Source organism: Apteryx mantelli, chromosome 17, assembly GCF_036417845.1.
Source record: "Apteryx mantelli isolate bAptMan1 chromosome 17, bAptMan1.hap1, whole genome shotgun sequence".
Classification (NCBI taxonomy): domain Eukaryota; kingdom Metazoa; phylum Chordata; class Aves; order Apterygiformes; family Apterygidae; genus Apteryx; species Apteryx mantelli.
Genome location: NC_089994.1, coordinates 10,369,327 through 10,388,990, shown reverse-complemented (window position 1 = coordinate 10,388,990; position 19,664 = coordinate 10,369,327). Strand labels below are relative to the sequence as shown.

The 19,664-nt window shown below is 40.5% G+C and overlaps 1 protein-coding gene across 5 annotated transcripts in view; it reads left to right on the top strand.

Annotated features, from left to right (window-relative positions):
- Positions 1-19,664, top strand: part of ARVCF (ARVCF delta catenin family member) — a 305,181-nt gene that overhangs the window by 215,522 nt on the left and 69,995 nt on the right. For all 5 annotated transcript variants that reach the window (XM_067307355.1, XM_067307353.1, XM_067307356.1 and 2 more), the window contains 2 exons: positions 7,782-8,281; positions 17,814-17,997. In XM_067307355.1, coding sequence (XP_067163456.1) covers positions 7,782-8,281; positions 17,814-17,997 — 684 coding nt within the window. The remainder of the gene's footprint in view (positions 1-7,781; positions 8,282-17,813; positions 17,998-19,664) is intronic.

Genomic DNA, 19,664 nt, shown 5'->3' with positions numbered 1-19,664 from the left:
AGTTAACAAGCTCCAGCTGGTATTCATTTAAGTCTGTATCTTTGTGTATTTATTTCAAGACTGCTTAATGTCCGGTCTTTGGCCAGAAACGGTACCTAATTCTCTGGAGAAAATTGTGATAAGAATGGGCATTGCCACCTTCGCTGCCACCAGTTTTACCTTGGTCCTCGTCAGCAATATGCTACGTCTTATGCTCATGTAAGACATGGAAGAAAAGAACTTCTGAAGTCTGGGTGGCTCAGGAGGAGAGATGGAACTGAAGAATGGTTGACCTGAATTTGAGGGATGAATTGTTTCTGTGGCAGAAGATACGTGAAGCTTAAAGGAGGAAATAGAATCAAATTTAGTTCCATCTACCAAGCATCCCTTAATACTGCTGGTTTTACAGTGCTGTCCAAATCATCCATGTCTTCCTGGTTTTGACAGTATGTGTCTATGATCGTGGCTTTGCCAATGTTCCTCTTGTTCCAGGCCTGCAAACAGTTCCCTGGATAGGAATGGATTGTGCTAAATGGAAGGGGTCTTTCTGATGTCCACTGGAGTGTAGGAAGAGGCCAGAATATTTTTTTGTTTGTTCTTTCTAGGGGTGAGCTTGATCACTTTTAAAGAAGTCTCTGAAAAGAAAGGATTCTAGAAGTGAATAAGACTACAGGTTTACTAACAAACTAATACTGTACCCGCACATGGCAATAGGGTTGCTGAGAACTACCTTTGAGCTAGGGTGTCCTCGTCATGTGGTGCTGTGAATGAACTGAATTCTGGTTTCGGCTCACTCATTGTAGAAACTTTAAGTGATTCTCTTCCTTTTAATTAAAAATGTTTTCTTCTTGGCTACTACTACTCTCATTTGTTAGAGTTTAAAGTAGAGTAAGCATCCTTACTGTCAATTGCTAGCTGTGGTTGTGTCCCGTCTCAGAGGACTGAACGGTGCCTTCTCCTCCAAATTCCCGGTAGCAAGTTCCCACCCCGTCCGTGACAGGGAGGAGATGCAGTCACGTCTGCAGGGGATCTGCATCGGGTGGCTTGCAGCTGCACGTCCTTCTTCCCAGGGGAGCGATTAAACCTACCTCTGTCCTTCTGATTGATCAGAGAGAAATGTCTATGGGGCTCTTACTCTTCTGTCATCACCAGCCTCACTTTAAGCTAGTTATTTTGTTACAAATTGGTGGAAAAAATGTGCCTCCTCAGAAACACATTCAGTCAAGTGCACGAAGGCAAATAGTCCATCTGTTGGCTCTTCGGTGTGTGGCTGGGTTTGTTTCTTACTTTTTTTTTTTTTTCCCAACCTAGTCCCTGCATAAAAGGAGTTGTTTTCTGGAGAGAAAAACAAACAAAAAAACTCACCCTTGCATCTAATGTTCCTTTCCTCGGGATATGCTCTGGTTTAAGTCAGACAGCATAACAAATTGGGGTGAGAGAGAGACATTTTGGTGTGTAATATTGATCTAATATTACTCAAATTTACTTTTGAAGATATTTACAGATCTTTAATTGGTTTTATGCCCTTGTTGCTTCATTTGGTAGGTTGTTTCTGTTAAATAATGGGGTTTTCTGCTTGTCGTCCTTAAAAATACCTAGTTTTACAGTTTTGCTAGGAGTTTTGTATATGGTCCTTTTTAAAGGAGAAGCAGGAACTACTGAATGTCTTTTTTTTTTTTTTTTTCCACAAAACCCATCCCCAGTATTATTTGACTATTATTTGATCATTAAGTGGAAGTTAACACAAATGAGAAGAAAAACTCGCAACAACTTTGTAATTTATCTTAAAAAAAAAAAAAAATCTGTTCAACTTGCAGTCTCTTGCCACTGTGATGATTTCTTTCTGTAGTGCCTCATTACAGCTTACACTTGTACTAGCATCCATGGGACTTGTTTTTCCTAAAAATTCTGGAGCAGCTATTGCCAGTGAGGATTCCAGACTAGACAGGATTTGAATTTTTAATGTTAATGGAGTCAACAACAACAAAACAGTGTTCTGCTGTTAATTTTCCTGTGGCAGAAGCCTGATTTAAGAGAATGAGACTACTTTGCTGGTCACTTCCTGGTCAAAATTATTATTCCCAGTACATGGGCTAGGTTTTAGATTAAGTAACTGTAACATTTGTGGGGGGCAGTTGGGGTTTGGGTTTTTTTTTGTTTTTATTTCTGTTATATGTAGAAAGAGTGAAAATGCTGCTATTGGGTAAGTGTTATTCACATTCTATTTCTGCTGTCTTTTTTTTTTTTAAATCTAGAATATAAAGGCTTATATTTGTAGATTATCTTTAAAGAGCACTTCTAGCCTGACTCCACCCCACTCCAGTGTAGTCTCACAACAGCACCTGTGCAAGCAGCCTCAAAGCTGGGGACATGTGTGTCACTATGGATCAGCTCTTTGGTTTAACAGCCAGCTGTAAGTATTATATCAGGGTATAGTTAGCATTGGGACGCTCGCCAGTTTGGGCAGAAGTGTACAGACACGCCTGGGCAGGCTGGGCTGAAGCACGAATGCTGTCAGTTTGGAAAAGATGATGGTTTTCCTGAGGCGGCTCCTCAGAGTTTGCATGGTCTGAATCTGTTGACCTGGATGCAGGGAAGAGAAGACAGATGTTTAGCTGAGGTTTACGGGGCAGGCTGCAGCTTGAGTCAGCTGATCCATTAGTGGCTTTTAAATGGGTCCAGTCAAGGTGATTTTTAGCATTTTAACCATATGGCCCATAACTCAGACTTGCCTCAGCATAGAATTCGGTCCAGTTGGGGAATACTCTTGCCCGTCCTTCCATCAGAGAACAGCAGCTGGCAACGGTAGGACCTCGCTCTGCAAAGTCCTTAGGTTTCCTCTTCAATATTTGGCACAAAGTTCCCTACTGAGATCCCAAGTCCTTCTCGTCTTTTATCCTAAGCAGACACCAGGTGCAAACTGTGATGAATGTAATGCTTGTATAAATTGTTGGGGATTAAATGTGTAAATTCTTCACCTGTCTACCCAAACATGCCCATGCTGAACCCACAAGGAAGATAACAAACCCACAAGCTCTCTCCCAGTTTTTATCTATGCTTGAATGTGTTTTGATCAATTCCCTGAGATGGGTGATTAGCAAGACCCGCAGCATCCTAAAAACTCGGCTGCCTTGCCACAAACAGATGGACGGCAAGATGCTTGCAGGCAGCAGCCCCTGGCGTGCGCCCAGGCCTCTTCAGTCCTGAGAGCGAGGAGCCCACGGCCTCCTGAGCACAGACGGTCCTATCTGCTCAAGCTCGTATTAGTCCTCCTCCTGTGTTAAGTAGCTTACCTTTCCAGCACAGCTGCTCTGCTGAAATGAAAGTAGTAAATAAATCTCATTTGACCCTCACCAGTCTGACCTGGAAAGAAAACATCTTCTTGACCTCTGTGACTACATGCACCCAATGTGATTGATTTATTACTCTCCTCTCTTTGCATGCGAGTACGTGTTGCTAATTTTACTAATTTGTTTTCAGAAATTGAATGCGGTTAATTCCCCAGCAAATACTTGCTTGTGACTTCGTGTTCCCTTTGCCTGGTCTGTACTTCTCTAGTTCCCAACCCTCCTATTAAGAGAGGGGAGATGGGACTTAACCTGGGCTGGACGATCCTCGGCAGCACCAAGAGAGGGGTTCGCTTTCTGCCAGACATTCAAAGGCTTGGTGGTAGTTCTGCATTACTTTAGCTAATGAGTTACTTTGTTCCTTCGCAGATGGCAAGTGATCTATTTTCGTAAACTGCTTCCTTCAATGCTATTAAGCAGTGGCAGAGTTGACATTTAGAGCTTCCTTTGTAAAATCTTTAAGGATTTTTTTTCTTTAATTTCAACATGTTTTTTTCCCCCCCTTTTCCTGCCTTGATCACTGCATTTAATAACGTGAATCTGAATTGGCGTGATACTTGCCTTCATTAAGCTTTCTTGTATAGCTGTTAAGTTCATGCCAGAATGTCAGAGTTTCTAGATATTTGTTCAGGGTCTTGAAGGGTCAAGTGTCCAGCTGTTATCTTTGCTGCCAGGTAAAGCTGCTGTTTTTGTTACTATTTCTTTAACCAGTGGCTGGCTAACTCTTGACACTGTTTCAACCTACAGAGGTGCGCTGGACCCGATACGCAGGTATATCTTAACAGTAGTGTTTCACATGTTCATCCTTTCTCTGAAAATACTTGAGAGACTCTTCATCTTGTCTGAAAGTAGCTGTGTCTCTGCACTGAAGTGATCGCAGCAGGCTTGTAGTCCTGCTCTTCACAGAAGAGATGGTCCTGCAGAATCAGGCTGAGGTTGGCAGGAACAGAGATAGGAGCATCTGAAAGAGCTGTGCAGGGATAGGACTGGATGAAAATACTGATGGTTGTCACAGGTCACTTGCCAGCATCTTTTATGGTTCAGGGTCTGCTTCCTTGATGCTGCTTTGTTTCTGCTGTGAGACTGGGGCCAGCGGTGTATGCCCTTGTCACCGCTTGGCTCTGGAGCCATCACTGGGGGGTTCTAAGCAATACTGCTCTCCCCACTGCTGCCTGCGTGTTTCATCTTGAACCAAATGCAGCTCTTTGTATCCCGGACCCTCAGCAATGCAGCCTCTTCCTTGGAACATGAAGTGCTCATCGTCTTCCCGTATTTCATTCTAGCACAGCTCTGTCTTTGGGATTTCATCAGAGAGGGATCATCAAAGCCTATTGGCTGTCTTGGTGCTTCAGTAACTTTGTGCTGGAATAATGAAAGGGAAAAAAAATTTCCCCTAACTTTGTTCCAGTAAGTAGCAAATGTGGATGTGATCCTCTTTTTAGAATGACTGATGCTTTATTTCAGACATTTCATGTTCATATTTAACAAGCAGTGGTTGATAATATAAATATCAAGTCAGTATTATTGGTATAAAAGTTAGGTGGTGCTCTTTCTTGTCTTGACTGCATTGCAATTTAAAGTTCTTATTCTGAAGTTTTATTTTGGGCTTGATGAGCTTTTACTTGGGCTTTGATGGTATCAAAGGGCCTTGTTTGGCACCGGAGAGAGGATACAGCATGAGGGAGTTGAGACCATCTGCATGGTTCTGTTTGGAAGGCTTCACAGAAATAGTGCAAACAAGCCTCATCCCAAGATGACAATTATCTTCATGTATTTGCATGGATGAGAAAAAGAAAAACTTAATTGTGCAGGTGTAGTTGAGGTTGTGTAGAGTTATCCTGTAGACAGCTGATAGGCTTGAGACTTGCTGAATTACAAGCCACCGAGTCAAGCAACAGCTGTGCAGAGGGCAATTATTAAAATTCATCTATTTTTATGCACTTGATAATGTAACGTGAGGGTGAGTCTGAGAAGTGAGTTTGCTTTTCTTGTAGTTTTAATGCTGGTTTGTCAAATTTGCATGTGTAAAAACAAAATTCTGTTTGAGTACCAGTTTAGGGCGTTTGTTATTACTTCTGCCCTATGTGTATGCACAGAAGTAAATCTTTCCAGTGTTGGTACTTTCTTCTTGGAATGGTGGAAACAGCTTTGTTCTCTACCAGAGAATACAGCAGCTGTCCAGACGTTGTAAACTACTGCGCAGAGCAAGTACTGAATTATACATATGCAAATAACTGCATCAATAAATGATTTCTTCAGATTCATTCTGAGGTTTGGATGCTGGCCCATTTTTATCCTTTCATTCAGTTTATGATTTAGATCAGCAGTTCAAGTCAGTAGAGGTGCTTTTAACATTAAAAGCATTAATTGTACAAGACTAAGTTCAGACTCCACCTCCGGTTGCTCTTCTCCCCAGAGTCTAGTTTAATTAGCAGTCTCTTTAGAATAATACCATGCTCCATTTTCTTCCTGAGTTTTAATGGGCTGTATATCCTTGTGCATGACATCAGAAAATTTTCAGTAACATCAGTCAGTGCCCAAAGAGAAAGTTTTTAAGAATCATTTTGTAGCAATTAAAACTTTTTGCTTGACTGAAATAACTACAGTGCCATGGTAGTAGCTAATCTGCCCAGGAAAAAACAGCATGGCAAAAATCTTTGTCTGTTTAAAAAGCAAATAAGCTGTACTTGCAGATGCGAGTACATGTGCTGCAGTTCTATTTTTAAGAACCATGTGTTGGAAAGGCTGTGTTGTCTTGAATTCTATAGGGCTTTTCTAAATAGTAACCTTAATTTTTATGATATTCATCCCATCTGTCAGCTTTATGGAGCAGCAAAAGAAGACATACGTTTAACATATAAGTTAATGTTAACATGCATTAAAGGTAGTGTTAGTTGGAAGAGAGGATGAAAAGGAAAAATCTTCTATACTTCAGGCTTAAAGCAATTGGATTAATTGAAACTTTGGTTCAAATCGCCAGTAGTCACCTCAGCTCTTTATTCTTCTAAGAGAGGTTAGCTAGTTTGTGTGAGCCTTTGCGACAAAGCCTCGGAGAGGAGAGATTTCAAAGTGGAAAGTGCTTATGGGAGTTCATGACTGTTAGGTGCAGATTGCCTTACTGCCCTGTGGGCTTATTCACATGCGAAATTTAGGAATCTGTGGTCACTGTATGCATGCTTCAGGCTTCCTTTTGTACTTTTCGTAGGGGCTTAAATGTTGTCTTACAGCTGGGCACACCTCATGCGCGTTGAAGCTCCCCTGTACTAACTGTGCGTGTATCTGGAGGATATAAGGTGTCACTTTAAATAAAAGATGAACTTTATCAGTGGGTCTCAAAAACCAATCTGAAGGTGTAAGTGTCTCTCCTTACAAAGCTGTTGCTGAAATCTTCTGTCTTAGACAGTTGTCGGAAGTGATATGTGTGGGGAATTTTTCTGGAGGTTAGGGATTATAGTTATGGTGGTTGATATTAAGGGGAAAAAAATAGTATTTGACACGGAGTGGCCTTTTTATTCTTTTTATTTAAGAGTATGGGAATTTCTGTTGTGTGAGAACATATTAAAGTATCTTCAACTGTGTTAATTGTGACTTTGCCCTTTGTGTGAACATGGACAGTCATACTTAAAAGTGTGTTAGCTGGTTGTGACTGACTTTACTTCAGTCGTGCACAGTGAATTATAGCAGAACAAGATGGGTGCAGTTCATTCTAATGCTATAAGTGACCTTAATAGTCTTACAGCCTGGTTAGTTGCTGATTCTGGGAGAGGGAGAAAAGCATGGAGTGCTGGACTCATTTTGGATGACAGCAAATTGCTGAGGTGTTAACAGTTGGACCCAGATCTCTTGACTATCAGTTTCTTACTTTTATGTTGACTGATTCTATAAAAGATAGACTTTTACTGTCTGCTTGGATTCAGGACTTAAGTTTTCCATTTCCTATGACGAACTGTCATGTGTATTGATGAATTCAGAGTACTTGTGCGAGCATCAGCCCTTGCATGGAAATGTAGGGGATCTTCTCAGATTTGTTGAAAAGTGTCTGTGGTCCCTTTGTGCCCAGGCCTTGAATGCATTAATGACACTACTGCAACAAACCAGAACTCTAATTAAAGGAAGCTCAGTGTTTCCTACTAAGTGTAATCCAGTTCTGTCATAATTGCTTTGCTAAGTGACCTAAATGAAAGCAATATGCTTGATGACTTGCTGTTCCTGTCATTATTTCGCTGCTAACCAAACAAATATTGTCCTACAGTCCCATCGTTGCTGAGTACTCAGCTATGCTTAATTTTCATGTTACTACAAATACATTATTTAAAAGTGTAAATATGTTGCCCCTAATGATGTTTGTGATGTTAAACAGTTTGATTATGGCTGAAATCTCCATACTGGCTCAGAGGCACAAAATGTTTAAATGTGCTTTTTTCCTTTTTCTCTTGGGACTGCTGCTTCTTACAGGGGCTACGATGACCCCATCGAGACGGAGATGGTTGAAGAGAGGATCCCTTACCTTCACGGTGGCTATGCAGCACCACTGGCACAGCCAGAGAGAGGAAGCATGGCCAGTATTGACCGCCTGGGGAAGCGCTCCCCCTCTATTGACAGCATTCGGAAAGACCCTAGGTGGAGGGACCCTGACCTCCCCGAAGTAATTGCCATGCTCAGCCACCCTATTGATCCGGTCAAGTCCAATGCCGCGGCCTACCTGCAGCACTTGTGCTACGAGAATGATAAAATCAAAAAGGACGTGAGGCACCTTAAAGGGATCCCTATCTTGGTGGGCCTGCTAGATCATCCAAAACCAGAGGTCCATCGCAAAGCCTGTGGGGCTCTCAGAAACATCTCGTATGGGAAGGATAATGAAAACAAGGTGGCTATAAAGAACTGTGATGGCATCCCAGCTTTGATCAGACTGTTGCGAAAAACAAATGACATGGAAGTCAGAGAGCTAATTACAGGTTAGTGTCTGTATTTTATTTTATTAAATTATTGCTTAGAGGAGTCTTCAGTTTCAGGAACAAGAATTTCTGAAGGTTAGAAGACTGAAGGAGAATTTGGATCTCTGGCTGTGGCTGTTTCTCTAGCTGCACCATGTTCTTGATGTGAGAAAGTCTGAGGCAATAGATGATTTGGGCTGACGTGCCTTTCAAGAGGAAATCGTCTGTGTATGTAGCACACCCGGGTTTCCCTGAGTGCTGAGATACAGAGGATGCCTCTTGGATGTAACATGCAACTGGATGTGGTTGAGTTACTGAAGCTTAAATGAGTTATGGCAATTCATTGACAGGTAATTTGTAGTGTACTTGCCCTCAGCGTGTTGTAATCATGAGGTAAGAGATGCTAATCAGAAACTTTCCTTGTTAAACTCCTATAAAATAATCTTGTTGCCATGTCCCAAGTACTTCACATTGATAGTACAGCCTCTCTCCTCAGCAGCACTTCCCGTCCTGGCTGCTGGGGAGTCTGCCAGGCTGTATAGAAGCTGTAGCATTTCAGTAGCTGAGCGTTGGGAAACGCTCAGATTTTAAGGAGTGTAGAGTCTGCTGTTGAGATGCTCTGGACATTGGGATTGTTTGTGATAATAATCGGGAAAAGGAAAATTGCGTTTTAAAGATACTCTGTTTATGTACACTTTGCAGGGATTTTTCAATCACTTATAACTCTGTTTTTTCAACCCATTTCTGTTTGACCTTAGTCTTGAACATCGTCCAAAAGGAATAATAAAGTATATGCCAAGTTTCAAAGTTCAGCTGTTAAGTAGAGAAAGGTGGAAAAGTATGTCAGCTCTTAAACTAAAGAAAAATGTATTGTACTTCAGTCTCCCATGAATCACGAGAAGTGAAATGGATTTCCCTTCTCTTCTCAGAGGCAGCAGGGGACACTTGGATGGAGACGGGGGGGGGGGGGGGGGGTGATGCAGTGGCTTTCAGTGCCGGAACAGAAATTTTTGGAAAGTTCTGGGCATGTGAAAATGGGTCCAGCGCTGAAATCGCTTAGCTACCTTATCTGTGTTGGATTCTCCAAGCGGACTATCACAAATGCGGATTAAGCCTTTTGAAGTAAACATCATAATTCTGTAATTGCCTCAAAAGACGTTATGGCAGCTCTCCAAGTTTTTACTGCTCAACAGTGGCACTGGGTGTTCCAACCGTTCTTCCCCAGCCATTACGGGATATTAAGCAAACTGGGTCTTAATATGCAATGTAGAAACTGGCAGGGTGTTTTTTTTTTTTTTTTTTTTTCTCCAGCCCTGTTTCAGAGAGTTGGTGAAGGAGAGCTGTGGGTTTTGTCAGAAATCCCTCTAATTTATGTGTGTTGGGTTTGCTTTGTTTGTTTGTGTGTTTTGGCTCTTGACGTAGGAACTCTTTAGGCAGTATTTGTAGTCTGTTTGCACTCATTTAGTTTGATGGCTGACTCTTTCTTTTTCCTTTTTTTTTTTTTTTTATAACGCTTGTTTATCTGCTGTTCTAGTTTACTCAAAACTCATTTCTGGAGTGCTGAGAAGGAATAAATTTATTTCTTCAGATTGACGAAAGGAAAAGTCAGTCTGTAATTTACTCTGAAGGAATATCATTATAATGCTAAGTGCTAATCAGTCACTTCTGAGATGGCAAGAACAAACTGGAGGTTTTTCCCTTTTCTCTGTGAACGGCGATTGCTTTGATTTCCAGTTGATAATTAATTTTACAATTTAAATACATTGTTTGACACTACCTCCTGCTAATTAAATACAGCATTTTTGTTCCACTTCCCTTCTTGCTGTTTAAAGCTCTTTATTTCCCTTTACTGAGAAACACCAGGAATACTGAGAGCATTAACCTAAACAAATGTCCAGCAACAGATGATGCTCCTTTAATCTCCACCTAACCAGGAATGATTTCATTCCACTTCTGAAATGATATTGCCAGATGCGGTGTGAAAGGTTCCAGCTTCGGTCTAGAAAAGGACAATATTCCAGCAATGCCTGTGTGCCTGGTGCTGCTGTGCTCGCACCTAGTGTTCGCAGCCCCGGCTGGTACCATGGAACGAGCTCCAAAAGGCAGCAGAGAGGAACAGGAGCCAACCTGAAGCGCAAAGGGAGCATTCAGCCCGGGCGGCTGCAAGGGGCCTGCAGCACTGAAAATCCAGATCCTGCTTCTGATGGTCTCGTGGTAGAAATCTCAACTTCCTATCAAGTTACCTTTTCCTAATGATAAGTTGAAGTCTAACTTTGCTATCACAGTTTTTAATTCTGCCTGGAGAGAATCCTCTGGAGACTTCTGCAGCAATGCAGAAATATTTCTTCTTTAGGTCAAAGTGGAAGAAAAGACAACAGTATAGGGTTTTTTGGTGGTGATGGTGGTTTTTATTTTACAGGCTGCAGATTGAGGTCCTGTATGACACATTGACTTTGCTGGGTTTTATTATTTCTTTAATTCAGTAATGGCTGCTTTTTGGAAGCTGAATGGTAATCATCAGCTGGTCATCCCAGATGTGGATGAATGAGGAAAATAATCCTGCTCTCCAAAGAGACTTACATAATTTAGATGTGCAAATTCAAGAGCAGTCTGGGAATATAGCCCCCCTAAGCATCTGAATTCGAGTCTTGAAGTCTTGCTTCCCTGGGTGTGGGACCCTGTGACTGCCTGCAGCGCAGGAGGTAGGTGGGGGCGTGCAGCAGGACACATTATCTGCAGCTGGAGAAGGTGCCTTCTGGTGGGAGGGTGTCTCCTTGGCTTCAGAGCAACTCCAGGGCCTCTCATTAACTGGGTGATCTGAAACAGCAGCCACAGCTGTGCTGAGCAGTATGAATCCGGCCAGCCGGCTGGGTCTGGTCAGTGGGTTAATGGAGTGGGGAAAAAAGCCACATTAGTATGTTGAAGATTTGTGAGATGTAGGTGCAGCAGCAGGGAAGTATGAGGAAGGAATCGGATGTGTGACACTCACTGCTGAACGGTTGAGACTTGCCGTGTCAGAAGTGTGTTCACCAGCCTATTTTCCAGAATATACTTTTTGGAGAACATAGGTTAAGCAAATATGTTGGCACCCAATTTTGTAAGCAGGCTGACTATATTGATACTACGCTACTGCCAGGTTAAGGAAGTCTGTAGCTTTTTTTTCTGTCTGGTAGTACTGTTCTTAACAGAACTGAAAGCCTTCTCTGGGTTAATGTCATATCAGCTTTGCCAGGTGTTCTCAACGTATCTGGAAATGGCACTAAAATGTGATGTCCCTCAGGGTAATATGAATGTGAGGCATGTAAAAATACCTTCAAAACTCAAGACGTAATCATAAAATATCATGGAGCTCACTCTTTGTGCTTTTTAAAATGCAGAGTTGCAAAGATGTCTGCACCTCCTGCACCGGGGACAGCGTGGTTGAATTATTAGAGTGTCCATAGGTACATCACGAGAGGAGTCGTAATGAGAAACATTCAGAGGAATTCTCCCTCGCCTCTGTCTCTAGTTGTCCTCCTGGGACTGTGTGCTGCTCCACTCTCAGTGGATCATTTTCTTGAGAAATGGAGAGAAATGAGGATTAAGCTGATAAGGAAAGAAATCTGTTCTGACTGGGAAAGCTTGCAAAAGTTTTATCTTGAGTGATAAGGTTTTGTGTGGAACCAATGTTCCCATCAGATATGCAAGACCAAAATCCTATTACGTTCTTTGATAAACAGTCAGAAGTTGGTAGCTTTAATGAATATTTTTGTTCCTTTTGTGAACATTGAAGTGTAATTTTGCTGTTTAACAACATTGCACACTATTTTAAGTGGTGTAGAATGTGATTTTCCTGATGCTGCATATTGCCAAATTAGTTTTAATTGAAAAATGATTGACCTTTAAAACTCTTAGCAAAGGTAAACCTTTTGATCTAATACTCTTCTATAATAGAAACTTTCAGACTGAGCAACTGAGAATTCACATCTTATGGGCATTTATGTATGTTAAAGTCCTGTCCACTGTTCACACAAGAAGCTCTCTTAGAAGTACTGTGCTATCTTGAACTTTCTCATTGCAGGTGGACTTAGTCCTTCCATTTTCTGCTGGAAAGTTTATCAAAAGAATACCAGTTTTCGAGGTGCATTGTGGGACACAATAGTCCACGTGTGAGGTTCTGTGCTTGACTACAACTTAGCCTGCAGACGCAGATCTCCCATCTTCAGGACTTGTATAGTCTTGTTTGACTTGTTCCATCTAGCATGTCAAATAGCTGCGTACAGGATGAAGATAAAACAAGACGTCCCCAGGAAATGTATGCAGTGTGCTGCTTTTCATATGATAAATGATTTAGGATGGATCATAGATGAGGAGTTAAACAGCTTCTTGATTTGTTTTAATTTAATGGTAACATTGGATTTTGCAAGTAAGCACAGCAGGAAAAGATTTTGCTTGAGTTTCAGAAAATAATAGCAAGTATGTATTCTGGCACAATGTCTTTAGAAATCTTTTCACAGTTAGCTCCAAGGAGGCGGAGATATCAGAAATTAGGGTCATGACCCTAATCGCTTTAATATGACATAAATTGTATAGCAATGCATATAGCTTATAGTAATTTTTAATATATTTTATGATAATCAGTATTTTTGAAATAAAACTGTGTAGCTGTAGCTCTTAAAATGCTGAAAGGAGGGGTAATGATTATGGTTAGAAAGATGAATGTATATATTACAAATAGTGCTTATGAATGAAATAAAGACTTGATCTTTATCATCTTTTGAAAAGCAATAATTCATCTTGTTTCTCTTGTTCTAAAATACATACGGTCCATGGTCAAAAAGGCAAACACGTTTGGTGAAGGTGTATAGAAAATTTTGATAAATTCATTCCCTTACGCTGCTGCTTTAGTGACTTGATTTCTCTTGAGTGTTATTCATCTGAATTGATTAAACTTAGAGTTTTAAAAGCAGTGTTTCCAGCTTGTTAGATCATTCATGTGTTATGCTAATAGATGCAGAGAATGATTCTTAAAGGTGGAGGTCAAATTTGCAGGGATTTTAGTCCCGTCCTGTCCCCCTGGATTTTCTCTTATACTGCTGAAGCCTACAATCTGATCTAAGTTTGTTCACGTTTTTTAAATATTTCTATGGCTGCAACTATCAGTGTCTCTTCCATGGGGTTTGTTTTTTCAAGAGCTGAAAGGATGCTGGGATTTAAACTTCTTTCCTTCATAACTTTGAAGGAGAAAAAGCTTTGTCACTGGTTGTTATCTGAATCCCTTCATGAGGGTTGTTTTCCCTGTGAAGTCAACCTTGAAGGTGAATCCTTCCCCTGCCTTTGGAACCACAAGGCTCCCTCATCCCTGTTTGTCTGGGGCTACTCATGTACACTTTCCTTCTCAGAATGCTGCTCAATAGAGGGATTCAGCTGGTGTTTTTTCCCCATGCAGCTGCCAAGGAGACTATTGTAAATTTATTTCAAGTGTTTTGGCTTTTTTTGAATATCTTGAAGAGCTTTCTGCTATATATATATTGTTTTATAATAGGGTATTTTTATGCCTCTTCAGAGAGTTTGCTGATGTTTTCTATGAAATGTTTGCAAGAGATGGGAAGCTGGTGAGAAAATGAAAAGCGTGCAAACTGTTTTTTGTTCCTTCAAATGGACGGAGGAAAGATCTGTTTAATTTTGGTCCCTATTATCTTGTTTTCTTGCAGCCCCTGGAAGGCAATGATCTTGACAGTCAAAATGTATTTGCTCCTAAATGGCTTATTGCATAAATTTTATTCAGCCTTTATTAGAAATTATGGATGAACATGTGCAAAAGCTCCTTTTGTACATGTAAGTAGTTCTATTGATTTGGGTGGGGTTGCTAGTGTTAGTGAAGTTGATTTGTGTGTTGGAAATTTGCAGGATTGTGCTGTTTAAGTTTTGCAATCTAGTTATAATTCTGTTGGATCCCAGTTGGACTTAGTCTCTCTTGAAATAACTACTAGTGATTAATAATATAGAAGATAGGGAATTTGGAGATGACAGTTTTATTTTGCAGATTTGGATTGAAGGTATTGAAATCTAGACACTAATCTCTAAGACTGAAGTTGAGCAAAAGATTTGAGCACTCAGACTTTTGCAAAATCCTCTTATGTTAGAGCCATTGGAATTTTTGTGGGTACTTTGGCTTTTTAAAATATTTATCTGCCTGATTCTTAATCCCTGAAATTTGCCTTTGTAGTTTTATAATACAGATGATAAATTATGCCACTCCTCCAGGAATGAGGAAAAAGGCAGAATCTCATTTCAGATGCGAAAGATGAATTTAAGGAAGGATCTCTTGAATAGGAAGGGCTGTCAGATTTTAAAACTCAGCTCTTCCACATGCAGGTGACTCTAAAACTCTCCATTGTTTTCAGTTGCAATGTTTTGCCATCTCAAAAGAATAGAAATATAGGATCCTTAGGAATGCTGTACTAGGTTCCCTAGCTGCTGCCATCTTTTCCAGATGATATTGTTTTTTGACCATTTCAAATATTGAATGCTTCATTTATGTTTCTCTGAAGAAGCCCCGAAGTACATTTTGGGGGCAGAGTATTCTAACCCCGTTGTTCTTGTGGCCAGATCTAGGTTTGCTCCACAGATGATTACCCTGTGTAGATATCTGGGTTTTATTCACCTAATTCAGTGCTGGGTGTTCTGATTTTGCACTTAAATCTCCAAAGTACTGAGCCAGCAATGTGTTTAAGGACCTAATTAGAATTATTGTTTTAAATCAGTGAGTCTGATATGCTTAAGGAATTGCTGTACTGTGACTAAAGAAAGACAGTCTAGTGAAGTTAAGATGTTTAAATCTGATAATTTACACATCAGGGTTTTTATGGCCTTATTATAAATATTGTCTTGCATTTTTTTCTTATATGATGTATAATTTTGAGCCAGTTTGTTATGAAAACTGAAAGCTTTCTTCCACAACAAAATGGGGCATTTCCTGCTTGTTCATGTGCATTTGTTTCAATTGTCCGTTGTGTTTGGTGGTTTCTGCAATGGCAAAGGGTGACTTATTCTGATGAATAGACAATTAATTTATACTTTGCATACATTATATTGTTTGAAAGCTAAAAAAGTAAACTCTGAAATTCTCATACAAGGTATTGTCTGTGAATGACAAGGGAAATAGGCCAAAAAAATAATATTTTTGTATGGCCTCAGAAAAAGACTAAAAGTGAAGGAACATTATATTAACATCAGGGGTTCATTCTATTGCCTGCCTTAGGGTTTCTTTAACAACTAATATGGTCTCTGAAGTCTGAACAGATATCTGGATTTTGTAAATGCCACTCTGAGTAGGAGACACCCTAATGTAAGACTTTGGAGGCTCTGCTAACCATCAGCCGTTGAGGTTATCACATAAGTGCCACTCACTGCTTGTAATGGAGATAAAATTCCCTTTCAGACCTGGTACCTAGCATGGCCCTATATGGATAATACCCTGATGTTAAAATAGGACATGTGGCATTTGACACTTCTGGCTGGTGGCAGTGAAAGCTGGAGTGCGAAGGAGATGAGATTGCTTGCTCGTTGCCTGAGGAGGTGCGCAGTGCTTTGGTGGGGCTCAGGCGTATGGGAGCGTCGCGCACCCGCAGGCTCCCGCGCTGCCGCCAGCTTCACACTGACCACCCCCACCCATGGTCCAATAGACTTGGTAGACTGCTTGAGCAAGCTAATGGACCAACAACGAATGGGCAAAGACTTTAGGAGCTTGAAACTTGTAAGTTTTGAAACTTGGAGTGCTTGAGAGGGATTGAAACAGAAGGTCGCACCTTGTTTGTCCCCTTTTCATTTATTTATTTATTTATTTATTTTAAGCATGCATTTAGAAGCAAGTGTCTACAACTTGCACTGTAAGGTGAACAAATTCGTGGTTGTTGCAACACAAGGAGTCTGGTATTAATATTGTATCCACTTAGGAAAGACTTCTCTATGCCCTAGGAAATCCAATTTCTCTGTTAGTCTATTTGAAATCTTCCTAATTTTCCCAGTTTTCCTTGGAGATCAAAACTGTGCATCTGACTCCCTCCAAATGTTCTTCCTGATAGTTCTCAAGTGTCACCAGGCTGGGCCTGTGCAGGAATTCTCTCTGAAGTGAATATCCTCTTTTAGGCCGGACTTCAAAAAAACCCAAAAAACCACAACTGTTTAAAATTGGGATTAGAAGGATTGCTAGTATTTTGGTATTAGTTTACAGGGCTATGTGAAATATGGAAAACTTTAGGTAAGTCTTTGGCCTTTTGACTTCAGAGATGAGATTCTACCGAAAACATGGGATGAGCAAGAGCAGAAGTTTTCGTCTGTGGTACTTGTCAGTTTTATAAAGGCAGATTGTTTAATATTCATGTGTTTCATTTTGTGACTTCACTTTTCAATATAAGAAGTTCTGAATAGAAGGTCTGGTTTTCATTTGAAGCTTTTGAAATGGTGTGCAATTAATGTCACAGTGGACAAGCAGTATTTCTGCTCCAACTTGGTAAAATGGCCCGTGATTTGGACCTCTCTCCAGCAAGTTGAAATCAATTAAAAAAAAAAAAAACTTGCTTTATTCAGTGTTTTTTATATGTGAATATAAAAAGTTCAGTAAGTTCATATCTTCAGTGGACAAGTCTGTCTTTTTCTTAATGCTAAAATTCTGCAATTTTAATTTTGACATAGTTTAAATAATAAAATCCCTGACATACCTGCTGCTGAACTGGTTAAGTGTTATATTTACTACATACAAACCAATGCTTTTACCAGTCTAATATGTTTCCAAAGTATCCCTACAGCCTGGTAAATCCTCACTGGGCAGAGGACACTGCTGCAGGTCTGCTGAGAAATTGTAGCTCATCTCTAGGACAGGGTACTGTGACGGTTGTAAGGTTGTTCTGACCTCGGTTGTGCTGTTTTGTTGTTTAGCTTCAGTCTGCTTTGATTCATAATTGAGGTGAAAATGAGAAGGCGGAGGAGGACTCTCGGTTCTCAGCTTCTTCAAGGAATCGTTTGCTTGTGGCACCAGGGGATTTGCGCACAGATGTTGCCTCTGACAGCAAAATGTGAAAGTAAATAATAGAGAGAGAGGAGTCTTGAGTGAAATATTGTCTTGTGCAGACAATAAACATAAGATCAATGATCCTCCATAAATTCAGCCTTGTTTTTAGGACTTGCTCAATATGCTTTTCTTCTATACTGGGTGAATTTTTGCTTTTTGAGGCATAGCTAGACTTTAAAATGTAGCAATATGAAAATTTGTATATAGCAAAAAATCCCGTCTGTCTCTAATAGCACCTCACATTTATGTACTCTGCAGCAAGCCCTGATGACTTCAGCGACGTCCATGTCTTGATGGACCTACCTTTGGAAGTGTTTCTGTTGCAGCGACTGTGCAATGTTCCCTAAGCTATAGGCTAGTCTGGAATCTCAAACTTCAAAAATGGTTTCACCTTATCATTTTGTTTTGTGATTTAGTCTTCTAGTGATTCTCTGTAATGAAAGAGAGTAAAAAGAATTATTGCTCTCATTACTTGTTTAATAACTGCTGTTTCTCCTGAAGGCACCCTATGGAACTTGTCCTCCTATGAGCCCCTGAAGATGGTCATCATCAACCACGGTCTGCAGACGCTCACCAATGAGGTGATTATACCCCATTCTGGCTGGGAGAGCGAGCCAAACGAGGACTCGAAACCTCGCGACGCTGAGTGGACGACTGTCTTCAAGAACACTTCTGGCTGCTTACGGTAAGGCACAAGCATGGAATATTAATCTGCTGTTCACTGCATCCTGTGTTTAGCATTTTTTTTAAATTATTTTGATTTGAAATAAAATACCGTATATTTTCCATTTTGGCAGAGATATCCCCATTTCAGTGTCCACAGTAGCAGTGTCGGAGTTATTTGTGTGCCACAGACTCTCTTGTCATAAAATCTTGTCAGTGCGGGTCTCTCCAGTGGGGTCTGTATGAAGAGTAGGTCATTTATCCAGGCTGGGGAAGTGGATCTATACAGGGAAGTCTTTAATGCAATGGAGAGCGACCCAGATGAGAGGTTAACTGCCATGCTAAGTATAGAAGAAGCATCTTCCAATGCAAACAGTGCCATTAAGTATTGGGAATCGTGCTTCCCTTTTGTGAAGGGTACTGTGATCAGTAGGCTGTTTCTGCAAATTCTGTATGTTCTCTGCTTTCTGTGATGGCCATGTTTCTCTTTAGGTGAAAAATGAGTTTTCAGACAGCTCCCCCTTTGTTTTGTTTTAGGCTTCCTCTTCACAAATGGCATTTTTTTGTAAATGCTGAGGAAGAGGTTTTGTGGAATTACATTGACCTTGAAACATGGATCCAGTTTTAGTCTCAAACACTTGTGGAAGTTACTGGCACGCTCTTATTTTAAGCTACGGTGAATAAGGACCTATGGGAAATTAGTTACAAACCTGAACTCCAGAGCATTTCCAGTGTTCCTTGCAAAGGAACCTTTCTGGTTAGAGGTGGCATTTGCATTTCTGAGAGTACCTGCGAAGTGGGAGAGGAAGCGTTAGAAGCTGGGATCAGAAGGAGTTTTAATGCGCTCTGAAAAACTTGAAGAAGCAATATTCCTTACACTGACTCTTTTGCTTTGCTTTTCTTTTGAGATTTTTGTAAAGAGTGTTTAAAAGATAGAATAGTGCAGATGCACTGTTGGATTCTTCAGTTTTATGTTGAAGTCTGTTAGTTTGGACGAAACTAAAAGATTTGGCATTGCAACTTCTGTTGCACTGAATTATACTTCTGTCAAGTCTCCACTGATTGAGGCATTTTCAGAAGTTGGTTCACTTCTCTTTCTTGGGCTTGTCTCTAAATTGCAATAACTGTTCTCTTGAGTAACTTCACAAATGCAAGAAGTAATGAAAAGTGTTCTGAAAGGGCCTATTACTGAAATTATTTGCAGTCCCACTGGAGACTAGGGTCGTTTAAGTAGACTCCAGGCATCATCGTTTTTCCTTACTACAGCCTCATTTTCTGATGGTGTTTTGCAAGAGGAAATTAGTCATGGTGGAGATAAAAGGATTATCTCAATGAATACTAGGTTCTCCAATAAATGTAGACAAATTGATCATTAGTAGATTAACCTAATCCACATCATAAGTTTTTATTAGCATCTGCAGTGCTCTGATCTACTGCAGCTTCTACATTCCAGGATAACTTTGATTTATTTTTTTAAATAAGGTACTGTTCTTACAGGGCATGAAAAAAGCATGTGCCAGTTTGGAGACTTCATTGTCTTCAGGCTGATGAATATGGATGCAGAGCACAGCAGTGCTGACATGTTACTAACACAATCCTGTTTGACCATTTGATAAATAAAGTGGTCCTATTTTTTAAGAAACCACTTAAATGCATCAAGAGAGCAGTCAGTAAATGGTGGCTGCTTCT